This window comes from Stigmatopora nigra, chromosome 16 (genome assembly GCF_051989575.1).
Source record: "Stigmatopora nigra isolate UIUO_SnigA chromosome 16, RoL_Snig_1.1, whole genome shotgun sequence".
Classification (NCBI taxonomy): Eukaryota; Metazoa; Chordata; class Actinopteri; order Syngnathiformes; family Syngnathidae; genus Stigmatopora; species Stigmatopora nigra.
In genome coordinates, this window is record NC_135523.1 from 4,679,614 (window position 1) to 4,693,103 (window position 13,490).

The following is a 13,490-nucleotide window of genomic DNA, read 5'->3' on the forward strand; positions in this document are numbered from 1 at the left end:
TTTTAGTTTCTTATTCTTTTTACTACAGAACTAATAAATTAAAGGGGCACTTGTTCATAGTTTTTTTATTTCTACCACTTAACCTCGCAAGTGCGGTAAACCAATATCTCTAAACAAAATTTACGATGAATTTTAAAAGGTTATGTGTAGTGACTACAATTGTCAAATATTGTATATTTTTGGGGAGTGTGTGCATGTGGTATTTTGCATTATCTGGATAATTATACAAATCTGATTATCATTGTTGCACATAACCAAAAGCCTTGTTTGCTCATTCTTTAAATCTTAATAGAAATACAAATTCCACTTTTCCCAAATTTGTATACTTACCAAATTTCGAGGAGAAAACTCAAATTAACGGTTAATTGCTATATTAATAATAGTATCTTAGACAGTTGCATTGATGTATTATTTTTGTACACACATTAATACAACATTGCCTTTTAAATGACCCAACTCAAGATATTAAAAAAAATACTTAAACTTAGCTAACCAATAGATTTCCTGATAAATAAAAAATAATTTATTTTCATTTAAAAATGTACCTGTTTTCTAAAGTTGGCATTTGTTAACAAAAACAAGTTACAATATGAATGAGGAATATGAAATGATGGAAATGCGCATTCCTATTGAACTTTATGTAATAGGAATAATCTGAACTATGAACAGCAGCGACCTCCCATTGATAGAGAAAGCCAGAGAAAGTAAAAAATTGCAGGCAAAATTACATGATTTACAGCATTTCTTGACTGTGCACATAAATAATGCCGGCGTTAAAAATAATCAATATGAGCAAACAATGCTGAATGCTGAATTGATCATCTGGGCCAATTAATTCGACATTATACACACCAAACAAAGAGAGACACACACTTAATTGGACACAGAACTCCAAACCAAATTACTCGGATTGCATTTTAAAATGTGAGGGAGTCTATATTTGTTTTGTGTTGGGGCGACTGAATATTTGGACAATTGCAGACCAGATTTTTAAATGTTAAGCATCATTCCAGATTTAGTTGATATATTTTGCCCTTCTTATATTTACTAATAATCTTTGAGTAAAATTGCGAAACATTTTCTTTTTTGTGAGGATTTGTGCAATTTTAAAGCAGACTTTTGTGTATATGTAGCTGCATTAAACGTTAGTCCTAAAAATAATTGGTTAAATAACTTTTTTTATTCTTAATTCGGTCTTTTTGTAGAATGTATATATGTTTTAATCTTGATAAGTATGTGTCATCAGAAAGATTGACTCAGCAGAAATGATATCATCAAGAAAATTGAGTCTGGATTGTGACTCATCTAATCATAAAAAAAGATATAACGAGATTCCAAATCTTTTAATACATTTCGCTGTTCTAGAACTAAATCGGAGGTCAAATAAGAATCAACTTTATTGAAATGTACTGAGAAAAATCTTTCGTAAATACAAATGTCATATAATTGGGTGTACGTAACATAATTTTACCTATTGTTGGCCTGACCAATTTTAACTTTTATAATTCATTAGTTTGTTTTCTTAAAAAACACAACCAAATCATTTCAATTAAATGGTCATTTAAAAAATGTTGCCTAAATTGTCGTAAATGCAAAGTATACTAAGGAGAAACAAACTAAAACATATTTGCCAGAAAATGCCTGAGACATTATAATTACAATTTAGATTTTCAAATCTTATCCCTTAAATATATTAAAATATTCAAGTGTTGGGTTGCATAGTTCTTAATGTGTGTGTAATATATTTTAAATTTAGGGTGAGTATTTGTATACATTACTTTAAGCTATTGAAAAGTCACTTTTCATATTTAAAAAAAATAGTTGTAATTGGATATAAAACTATATAAACAAATTTTCCTATTATGTCTCAAAACATTTGAACTACTCCAATCATGATGATAAAAGATATATAATGTATGGTGTAAAAAATTAAATAACCATGGTTTTAAACAATCTTGGTTGAGTTTAGCATAACAATAAGATTCCTTCAAAATGCGAAATCAGATTTATGAAGCGTGTAAAAAGTATTTCATCTCATCCAGGGTGTTGGGGAGGAAATCTCCAGCGTATCATCATGAGACGTGACATGTATGAGGACACGAGTGTCCGACTCAAGTTGATCCTATTATCTGTTTTAATGGATTTTACATGGGTGTTAAGATTCTGAATGTGCTATCAGATATAGAGAAGAGAGGGATTCATATTCACGGTGTGTTGGCGGGTTGCAAACTGTCCTACTGCTGCTGGTTCTGGACCATTTCAGCAAGGAGTAATTGTTTAATGCCTCGCTCTGCAATACATAAATTGAGCTGTCCAACGGTCATGGTAGATTTTGTTTGCTCGCCGTGCAAGTGTGTGCATGTGAGTGTGTTCCTTTGCGTAGCTCAGCAGAAACAACCATAATGCAAGTGTCATAAAGCTCACTGAGATAAATGGCGTTTGAGCAACCATTTGCATAAAAAGGGGAATAAACGAGCAGAGAATGGGGAGGCTAAACTGCAGCTTAGCTTGCTTCTACAATAATAAACGTGTATCGAATTGAATAGGCTGAGGCACCGTATGTGTTAATGCATACTCTTAATCTGCTAATCATAAAATGTTGATTTAATCGGTTTCTATCAATACTTCTGTGTGTACATTAATGAATAGTTTAAATTTAGCTTTACAAATCGATAAAGAAAATTAATATATATTTGGTTTGTGTTTTTCCATTTGTTTTAGGATCGTTTATCGATCTCATTTGACCTTATAGCTTTTATTTTTCAGAATTAAAAGTCATCAGGCCTCAATAATTTTAATATTTTTTTCTGTGTTAATTTTGTGTCGATATCTTTTGTTTTATTTTGGAATAATCTACATTCAAAGTTTAGATACCCTATAAATTGCACTGATGTTTGTAGCTTGTTTTTGGAAAAGCATTGCAAAGACTGATAACTAGTAGCTTTAAATTGTTTTTAATTATTTCAACACCGATTAATACACTTTGGTATGATGTGACTGTATGCATTGGTTGTGAGTTTGCCAGCAGTTGTACGAACAATTCAGTTTAAATAAGTTAACTAATTTATCTAGGGCGTGGCTGGTTTTGAATGACATTATTGTTAAATTGAATTATGCTTCCATCCTACATATTGACCTTTTGTTTGAGTCCAAATCTTTCAGCTAAACAACCTCAAAGAAGCCGGGTAGACAAACAGAAAAGAAAACAAACAAAAGTTCTGCCCATCACCACAAAGATGCATGCATGAAAGCAGGGGGAAAAGGGTAAAAAAAAAAATGCGATGATTCCAAGTTCAAAGAAGAGCCACCCAAACTACGAGTCCTCCCTAGGACGGGTCGGGTTTTGGGGTGAAGTGTGGTGAGGTGAGGTGGGTGGGTGTCAGGTGTTGGGCGAAGAGATGACTCTCCTCGACTACGCGTATTCTTAAGCAATAACAACGTGATCCGTATTATCCACCCAAGAATACCCGTCACCGAAGAGAGTCTTTCAAAATACACTTGGGGCTAACCAGAAACCATGTGAGCAGTTCCACTGCCATTGCATCATCATCATCATCATCCTCCCCATCACCATGGCCATCACTGCTACCATCAGCAGCCCTTCTTCATGCTCCAGTGGTAAACAGACACAAAAACAGATTGAAAAAGCTGGTAGTTGCATTGATTGAAGACACCTCACTTGCAGTGTAAGGCAAAGTTCCATCAATGGCTCCTCTGCAAAGGAGAAAATTGACAATGGTGGCATTTTCAAAATGAGGGTCATTTCAGAATTGGAAGACATTTTCTCTATCCCGTTCATGAAATTTCAAATCGCCTATCTACCAAATACGGGAAAATGCACTTTATTGTGTGCAGACTGAATTTACTTCTCACTGAAGTGATTTTTACATACTGTTTAAAACCCCAAGTACTTCTTGAGCGCCTTCTAAAACAGCCCAGTTATCTTGTCACTCTCCTGTGATAACATATTAAATATAACAGATCAAAATAAGCTTTGGAAAACCCTTTTAGAATGATTTCTTTTTTTCTTGGATTTTTTAAGCATTCTTTATATCTGAGGTTGTTTTGATAAACTGGCCTTTTTTCCCAGTCTCAGGACAAGAGAGGAGAAATGAGTCTCATCAAGTATAAATCTAATTGAATCTAATTGCTTTAAAAAATATATATATTTATCTTATTCTTTGCTAAGTTTTAGGTCATAATTGAGTGCACAACTTCAACAAATGCATCCAAGTGACCACATTTTTAGAAAATCCGTCAGTTGTTCTTGAATCTTTAGCTTAGTAGACAATTAGCGAAATTCGTTAGAATTAATTTGGAGCCTTGCTACTTGCAACTACTTGCTACTTTTAATACTGGATAGATTTTTCAAATAAATCACTTGGAATTTACCATTTAGTTGAGCAAAAACTCTAAAATTTGCATTCATTTGTTAAGCCTTAAATTCAATTTCTGTTACTGTAATTAGAAGTAGGCCTCTAGTAGGCCTAAAAATGTTTTGATCAAATATGACCATATTTACTTAATTGGATGATAATTTTTACACCATGTTTTAATGTTTGTTGAGTTTCTCAAGGTGAATTGGTAGAACTTTATGTAGATAATGCAACATAATTCCAATTAGAAGATGTAACATTTTACAATGGTTTATGAACTTAGTGACCCAATGACCTGACAATTGCTTTAGAAGAAAAAAATAGTTACATTTTTAATATTATTGATCCAATTCTGGAATGACCCATGAACTAGCAGTGTGCATGTTGGGCAGGAACATAATTTAAAAAAAATAGAAGAAGAAAAATGAAGCATAAGAGGTTGGATTTCTTGAATCTCTCACTTCTGGAAATTGAGAGTGAGAGTGTAATGACGGTAATGTGGAGATAAAGACTCTAAATTCCAACAGCAAGGCCCTTACCTGAACCACAGCCAGATCTGCTTCCGTTGATGACCTTTGGCTTTCACTGCTACTGTTGTTGCCACTGTTGCTTGGCCCTGTCATAATGAGAACTGGGACTGTGGGTTGGGATAGGGAAAATATTGGTAATGGGGGGTTGGGTGTCGGAGGAGGGGGTTCACATGTAGGGTGGGGGGCATGAGGTTAGGGAGGTTATTCCAGGAGCTGCTTTGCTGTGATGGTGGGCCCATGCGCTCAATGACCAACAGCAACCCCTTCCCTTCCAAGGCCCCACAACACTAGAAATTACTACATGGATCTATACATATTATACAGATGGGAGGGTTCAGAGCATGCAGTAAACCAATTAGTTGGACTAAATATCTAATTGGTCCTTTTCATTAGTGGAATTTCACCATAATTTTCACGACATTTCATTTTTATTTCGGAGCTTTTCATTTAAAAGCATGATTATTATCCCCATTCATGTTTTATTAACGAATTGGAAATATCTCTTTTTAGAATGACATCACTATTCTTTTTTAAAAATGATTCAAGAGCAAATTAGTTGACATTTTGATGAAAAGCTAGGCCTTAAAATGTGATCCAAAGCTGCAAAGGTTAGACTATAGGGAAATGGAAAATATATGGTATTTTTTTCAAGTATGCCGCTAAAACTTAATGAGTTAATATGCGTTCATCTATTCCTCTTTGTCTCCACTTCTTAACAATGATTTTTATTTCCGTCACTGTAACGTCGCAGAACACACACGCACACATACACACAATTATCTAATATTACACACTGCTCATGTATATATCCACAGCCCAAAACGGTCAGAAACCCCCACCCACCCACAGACTGCAGAGACAAGATTTACCACCCGCAGCCATACAAACACATACTCAGCTAGTGTGGCCCAACCCAGAGCATCTGCAGAAGGAAGAAAAAAAAAAAAACCTAAGGGCGCCAGCGTAACGAGGTGAGAGATCTTTTCCCTCGCTTCTCCCTATCGAACAAGCACATGAGGAGCCCCGATTCAAATTCAGAGGTCGTAAAAATCAAGTAGTATTGATTATTCAGTGGAAGCAACCAAAGACTCGTCCGATTACCATGACAGCTAACAGCTACCGTCAAATCAAATACTAGGAGTAGTCTTTTCACGTTGCTTTTTTTTTTTTTTTACAGGCGCATTCAACAATTTGTAGTACCACAGGTTGTTATCTTAATACACATAAAGAAGTTTAATGGGAGTGGCATGCATCTTACCCAGCTGTTTCTGTGGGTGCGCGTGATTTATTGGCTTTTACGTTTTAATATACGAGAGATTATCCTCTTTTTTATGTTTAATACGAAATATACAGTGAAATTAGTTAGGAAACATGAAGTAAAAAACGTCTATTGGTACATATTTTCTTTGAAAAAGTACAAATTGCTACATTCCTAAAGTTAGATGAAATTCAAGAAATGTTTGATATTTAATTTAAAATCTCTCCAGCGAAGGAGAAGCATAGGTCAAGTCAGTTGTTGGCCTCTTACCCGCTTTTTCTTGGGTTTTTTCTGTAACCCGGGGTGTTGCCTCTCCTGGCGCGCCTCTAAAATTCCCTCCCCTTCCTGCGCTCTTTCAGCCTGACGCTTTTCCTGAGGGTCCGTGGTAAACTGGGAGGTGGTGATCTCCCTCCCCCTCCCAGTTGTAGGAAGAGCTCCCTGAAAAGAAGGAGGAGGTTGATCCCAGTAGGAAACGGAGGATGCGGCTCTGGACCGACTGGTACTGATGCTGCCGAGCCGAGATGGCAAACAAAAGCGGTCCTCTTCCGCCTCCTCCTCCCTTTCCTCCGTCCGGTCCGTCCGTTGAAGGAAAGAAAGCTTCTTGTTTTTTTTTTTTTTTTTAACGAAGCGACGAGCCGGCGGGGCCAAAGAAGGAGCGGAGGGTAGACGTGTTGAGAGGAAGAAAGAGAGAGAGGGATATGGAGAGCATGCGGTGTGATGAGGCATAAGAGAGAGATGGAGCGGAGAGAAAGAGATACGGAGGTAGAGATGGACAAGGGGCGGGAGGACCCGTGCAAAAGAGGAGGAGAAAGACAGATAAGACGCGCTGCGGGGACGTATGAGAGAAAGAGAAAGCAGACAGGAGATCTATAAAGCCAGAGAGAGGGTGAATGAGGGGAGATTGCAGTGCCAACAGTTGTTCAATAGACTCTCTCTCTTTCTCGCTTTTTCTCTCTCTCTTTCTCTCCCGCTTACTCACATACACACACACAATAAATATATGCATTTACATTCTATTCTTCCTCCCTCCAACACAGTCACACCCTCTTACACGCCCTTGCTCCCGGTAATGGGGGATTATTTGCTGCCTTGTGTGTGTTTTGTGTCCTTAACATCACAGGGAGGTAAAAAAAAATATGAATAAATAACATAAGAGAACATTTTGGGGGGGGAAAAAGAAAGAAAATTGTTATAACGAATGTGATAATGAGAGGATGAAGAGGAAAATGGAGTTATTCCCTCAAGTGAATTGATGAAAACACAAAGGGCCCAAGAGTGGGGGTTGTTGCAAATAAATGTAGGGGCAATTAACGGTATGGGGCGGATTGTCACATTTTGGACATTTATTTCGTCGTGCCATTAGAGTTGAATCAATAAATAGGACTGATTTGCATATCTTTATGTTTTCTGTTGCCTGTATTTGGAAATCTATTTACCAGTTGATGGGGAATTAGAATAACCTGTTGACAGAGCAGGAATATGAACTGAATGAAACACTTACACATATAAACTCATCAATAATTTAAATATATATATTTCTGACACAAATTCTATATTCAGCAAGTGGGTTAATGAACCGTAAGGTTTTTTTTCTGCAATCAAAAGAGCCTGTAGTGTTCTATATGTTTTGTTACACATCAGCTTTTCTGAAGGCAAATAGCCAAAATTTAACAAAATAATCCCTGAAACAAAAGGAATAGAGTCAATGCAGTGAATCTAATTATTCGACTATGATGTAAAAACCTACTCAATACTCGGATTATGTAATTGCCTGAGTCATTTTTGATTAACTGCTACAATATCAATGAAAAAGAAAAGACCATTGTTTTTCCTTTAAAGATTTCCTGCCATCTAGAAGATTTGTAACCCTTAGAAAAGGACATGTTTTTTCTCTCTCCATCTCTTCTTTCTTTTCATTTTTTCGTCTTGGGTTTAAAAAAAAATCTGCCTGATACTTGTGAAACAAAGGAATCAGGTTTAAAACAAGCAGTTGTTCATGGATTTGCACTGCCCCCTTATGGAAAATGTTTGTTAGATGCTCAGAGGATGGAATTGTATTGGTTAGTGCTTTTGTAGGTCTAATAAAAGGAAATCTCACAAATAATATAATATTAACATGCACATACATGCAAACATTAGTTATACACTTACACATTTCAACTGTTTCCCTTCTCCACCATTATATGATTTATTTAGTCTAGCTGAACCATATTGAGTAATTTTATAAGATTGATTTATATGGTGTGATTATTGCGAGTCTTTAATGGGTAATCAGAGGCCTGAAAAAGAATATTTAGAAAGTATTGCTGAGGAAAATGATTTACTCTTTAATAATGTAGTATTTTTCGTTTTACGTTAAATAAAAATTTAGTGAGATATTTGCAAATCCATACTTGAAATTACCAGTCATATCAACAGTTTGTTTTTGATTATTTGTATGTTTTGGGTATTGTTGTGATTGAATTAACAATTTCAAGGGAAAAAAGTAAGTGTTGGTTAAAATATAAAAAGCAGAGGGAAGAATTTATAGAAATTCTAGTCATGTTTTGTGCAACTTGTGTAAGGTCATGAGGTTATTTTGCTCTCTTCTCTATTTTACGACTTTAGGTGAATCTCAAAAGCTGTACAATATTCCCACTCCTACAACAGTCCCAGGTACATTTATTCTTTAAACAACATCCTCTTAAAAGTCTGTTTCTGCATTTTGAGATTTGATATGACTTATTTTTCCCAAACTGACAACAATCTGCCATTCCCATCCTTATCTCTCAAATTGAGTCAGTGTGAGTCCTCAACCAGATCCTGCATGAGACCATTAAAATTGAAATGCTCTACCTTAGTACTACATAAAAACACCATATGAAAACCTGTATAACATTCTATCTACTCAGCGGGATCAACAATATACAGAATTAATTTGCAGGGCATTTTTTTTTCAATCTATTGTTGCTAACGATGGCGTATTTCTTCCTGAAGACCTCAGTGCATCACAGCATGTTGCAAAAAAAGCCTGGGGCTACACTAAAAGTGTATACTACTCTACCTCCACTCTGCAGGGAAATGGCGTCTTATCATCAGAGTGATTGCCACTATTTGAGGAAAATATAGTCATAGGACTATAGAAGCATAAATGGGACAACTCTGATTACCTAAACAAATAGCATCCGCTATTTAAATCCACAGAAAGGTTTTCATTGACAGCTTGCATAACAAAAGGTCAGCGATAGGCTCAGCACTACTAATTAAGTCCAATTGGTGAATGTCAGCTCCACAAAGGGCAATGCTAATCCACACAGTGCTGCCTAAATAAGAATCTTTGTGTGTGTATGCGTGTCTTTGTGTGATGTGAAAATGGGGATTCATTATTATCAGAACACGGTACCATCAAAAGTTTATTTTTAATTTTCGGACAGTTTACTATTAAAAAAAAGGTTGTTTCTCTTTATATTTTAATCTAATGACTGATTTTGCTTTGTTTGATACTCAGATATAAGCACAAACTTTTTATAGTTTAATTATTACCTTGTTTAATTGTCATTGTCTTTTTAATTTTTCCATCATTTTATTTGAGAAATTGAAATATTTCCCAAGGGTCTTCATTACGTGTCTGTTTACTCCCAACTTGAGAATCCATTTCCAATTTTGAATCATCCAAATTATAGAAAGGAGGAGATGGAAGAATATTGCTTTGGGTTAGAGTTGTGTACACTGTGGAGCAATGTCTATCACTCACTGGAGAACCAGATGCACTTTTAAGGAATTGGGAGCAAATTTGGATCCAACTACACTTAGTTTGGCTCCAAATCAGGCCCCAAAATCCCACTGACATAAAATAGAAAACATTTGCCAAAAACATGCAAAGCTTTACCTCAAAATTGCAGAAATAAATGTGTGTGTGTGCATGCGGCTGCTTTTAAAATTGTCCTCTGAAGAGTTAATTTGATTTGCTCACTTTAAAGGAGCGCTTCCAATCGTGGCTAATACAATTTAGTTGTATTGCGTACGTTCAAAGACAGCATCCTCTCTGCTCTTATGCTTGCACTACCTCGTAGGAAAATGCAGTCACTATAGGCTTTGAAAGAGCGGAACCTTTTTGAAAAACACTGACAAACTGTTATGAAATAACAGGGAGATAATGTGATGGTGTGGTGTGGTGACCTTTAAACACACGCCGCTGCTACATCCCAACTAGTGAAAACCCTGACCTTTGTAAAACCATTACAGGAGACTCTAATCTGAAAGGTTGAAGAGCGATATCACGTCGGGCTGACACAATAACGTACATTCTACCTTAACGTCAGATGTATGTGCATATATTTGCATAACATATATGCACAAAAAGGAGTAAACTCAAATGCAATTTTAGTTTTTGTTTTGTTTGCATGAAAGGAACAAAAAATGAGAGGTGATTTTCTCTTTTGTTTGCTTGAAACGCTGTCCATCACCTGAGTCATTCATTTTTGGTTGAAAGTGTGTTTATTTCAAATCCATGTCAGATCAGATAGGCATTGTATTGCTTTTTGTTGTTGTTGTTGTAGATGGGATGAGAATAGGTGATTTCAGTGGATTTATTTTGGTTATTCTTGTGTTTTTTTTAGGATGTGTCTTTCAAAATGTATTGTTATTTCAAAAAGGAAATTTGCATCAGAACTGACAAATGGAATATTCATTTGGAATTAATGCATTTTTCCATCCTTTCAGTATAACAAAATGTACGAAACCCATCATTTTAATATGACATAGTTGGCAAAATGTCAACAACAGTATATGCCTTTTGCCTCAAAATAAGTTATACATTAAAAGGCTATTTGCATACTCAAAGAAAGAAGATAACCCATCCAAAAACCAAATATAATATTTAAAAAATCTGATATTCACCATAATTATGAAGAATATCAATGCATCCAAACATTGACATCTTTTGGTTTGTCCTTGTTAGTTGGAATTTGATACATATATAAACTAAGTAGAAGAAGATTAGGAAAGAATAAGCAAACAAAGATCTTTATTATTCTGTATGCAATCTATGGAGATGAAATTCACAATATTCCCCGCTAGAGAGAAGCAGAGAACAGTTTAAAACCCAGTAAGCGCACAGTAAGAAAGCTTTATATATCCGGTTGCCATGATCTTGGCTTTTATTGTGAAAAATATGCTCCCATTTAAGAAACAAACGAAAGAATATCGGATCTGAAGGCTTGCTTCCCGTTTTCCCTTTTGTTATTGTTGCATAGAAGTTGAGGAAGTTTATCCCTGGCCTCTCACTCATTCATAATAAAGTGTGAGATGAGTAGTCAGGCGATTTTGTCAAAAGACATGTCAGATCTCGAGGAAGAAGAAGATTTAGAGGTGTTCAGCAAGGTAAAGTGAAACTTCCTGACTTTTTCAAAGTTCCATTTGTGAATTGTGACGTGGATCGGGCTGTTCCAAGACAATCTCGTGACAACGTTGCAGGAAACTTGTCTGTCTTAGTTCACTTTTTGCACCGATCGCTTGTTTTTAGCAGTGCAAACGTGCACGTTTTGAATCAGAAGACAGGCTCACCTTTGTACACTTGGATTTCATATAACAATTTCCTGCTCGTGTCTATTTAGCAATTACTTGACCCAGTTTTCTTATTCTTATGCGTGCTGCAATGCAATGACACCAAAGTTGCAGGAATTGTGTGTATTTCACTTTTCCGAAACTACAAACACATCTGCAACATGCATCTTTCTTTTTTTTTTTTTAAATGGATATTCCATTGCAATATGTTGCAAGAATTTGATCACAAAATATAATAACACTCATCCAAAACTTTTTTAAATGTATGTTTTGCTACTCACAATACATGTCATTGTATTTTCCATTCATTAATTCACTTTTCTGACCATCTTATCCCCACAAGGTTCACGGGGGGTGCTGGAGCCGTGAGTCTAATGCACTAACCACTCTGTTGCCTATTTGTGTTTTTGTTTCAGAAATTAATACTGTCAGATGGGGTTCCAATGCCCAACTCGCCCAGCTCCATGGTCAACCAGTACCAATTTGATGAAGATGAACAGCATACTGAAAGCACAAAAGACTTGTTTGTTACAGTCGACAGTCCAGAAAGTCACGTAACGGCTATTGAGACTTTCATCATGTACAGAGTTTCGACCAAGGTAAAGGGGAGACACCACACATAACACATCACCCTGAATTTTCTTATGAAAGGGGCTCGATATATGGGCATTGCTTCAATTACTCGAGATTGAAAATACTTTGGGATTTTTCTTACTAGACTACGAGAAGTGAATTTGACTCCTCTGAATTTGAAGTACTGCGACGCTACCAGGACTTTGTTTGGCTACGAAGCCGACTGGAAGAAGACCACCCGACCCTCATTGTTCATGTATGTTCAAAAATAACTTTGAACATCTGCAATTTGACTCTTGCATGTGAAATGAAAAAGTTTGCTCTTCCCCCAGCCTCTCCCAGAAAAGTTTGTGATGAAAGGCATGGTGGAGCGCTTCAGTACTGACTTTATCGAAACCAGGAAGAAAGCACTGCATCGCTTTCTCGACAAAATCGCCAACCATCCCATCATGTCCTTTAACCAGCACTTGAAAGTCTTCCTAACTTCTCAGGTACAAGACAAACTCAAGCTATTTAATATGGTAACGAATGGCTGACGAATGGCTGAAACGCATAGTACTTAGTAAATTAAAATAAAGAGATCCAGTGCAAACCAGTTTGAAAACATTGGATTTGTCTGCAGGATTTCTCATCTCAAAAGAAGCAAGGTCCAGGATTCCTGAGCCGAATGGGTGACACTGTACGAGCGGTAGCCCACTCAGTGTGGGGCATCAAGAGCCGTCCTGAAGAATTCACGCATATGCAGGAATATGTAGATAACTTTGGCGGAAAGATCTCATCCGTCGACAAGGTTTCGCAGCGAATCATCAAGGAACAGCGAGGTAATTCGGGATCTCAAAGAAGCTGACATACTTCAGTCAAATCAGTTCACACAACTGTTTTTTCGAATTGCAATAAGTGAAGAAAGACAGTCAAATTGTAATAATAAACTCAATTTAGTCATTTTAGACGTAAAACATTTCTGTTGTTGGAAATCTGAAAAGCACATCAACAGTTAAATGTCCAGTACAAAAGGAAGAAATAAGTCCATTGTACTATGACTTTGGAGCATTGGAAACAATTCAGTATCTTTTTTTCACCACAAGAGGGACCACCCATACAACAGTTTGACAGTCATTGTTTTAAAGACACTTGGACACTTATTTTGACTGTCTTTTAATGCAACAATGAATTATTACTTTACAAATATGGTGACCTCTGCCTTGAAAT

The 13,490-nt window shown here is 36.2% G+C and overlaps 2 protein-coding genes across 4 annotated transcripts in view; one reads left to right on the top strand and one right to left on the bottom strand.

The window, feature by feature from the left end:
* Window positions 1-13,490, top strand: part of snx7 (sorting nexin 7) — a 73,791-nt gene that overhangs the window by 48,572 nt on the left and 11,729 nt on the right. For 2 of the 3 annotated variants that reach the window (XM_077736575.1, XM_077736574.1), the window contains exons 1-5: window positions 11,287-11,525; window positions 12,125-12,307; window positions 12,427-12,537; window positions 12,614-12,772; window positions 12,904-13,102. In XM_077736575.1, coding sequence (XP_077592701.1) covers window positions 11,451-11,525; window positions 12,125-12,307; window positions 12,427-12,537; window positions 12,614-12,772; window positions 12,904-13,102 — 727 coding nt within the window. In that variant the 5' untranslated portion in view covers window positions 11,287-11,450. Of the gene's footprint in view, window positions 1-11,286; window positions 11,526-12,124; window positions 12,308-12,426; window positions 12,538-12,613; window positions 12,773-12,903; window positions 13,103-13,490 lie in introns of those variants that run through there. The other variant, XM_077736576.1, reaches the window with a different exon arrangement.
* LOC144209837 (uncharacterized) lies at window positions 2,939-7,035 on the bottom strand. Its single transcript, XM_077736371.1, has 3 exons — window positions 6,435-7,035; window positions 4,916-5,013; window positions 2,939-3,714 (listed from the first exon to the last, which is right to left on the bottom strand). The coding sequence occupies exons 1-2, from the start codon at window positions 6,888-6,890 to the stop codon at window positions 4,996-4,998; spliced, it is 474 nt and encodes a 157-aa protein (XP_077592497.1). The 5' UTR covers window positions 6,891-7,035; the 3' UTR covers window positions 2,939-3,714; window positions 4,916-4,995.

Excerpts from the sequence above, each read along its gene's own strand:
- LOC144209837 (XM_077736371.1), bottom strand. The coding sequence starts at position 6,890 with ATGCCTCATCACACCGCATGCTCTCCATATCCCTCTCTCTCTTTCTTC.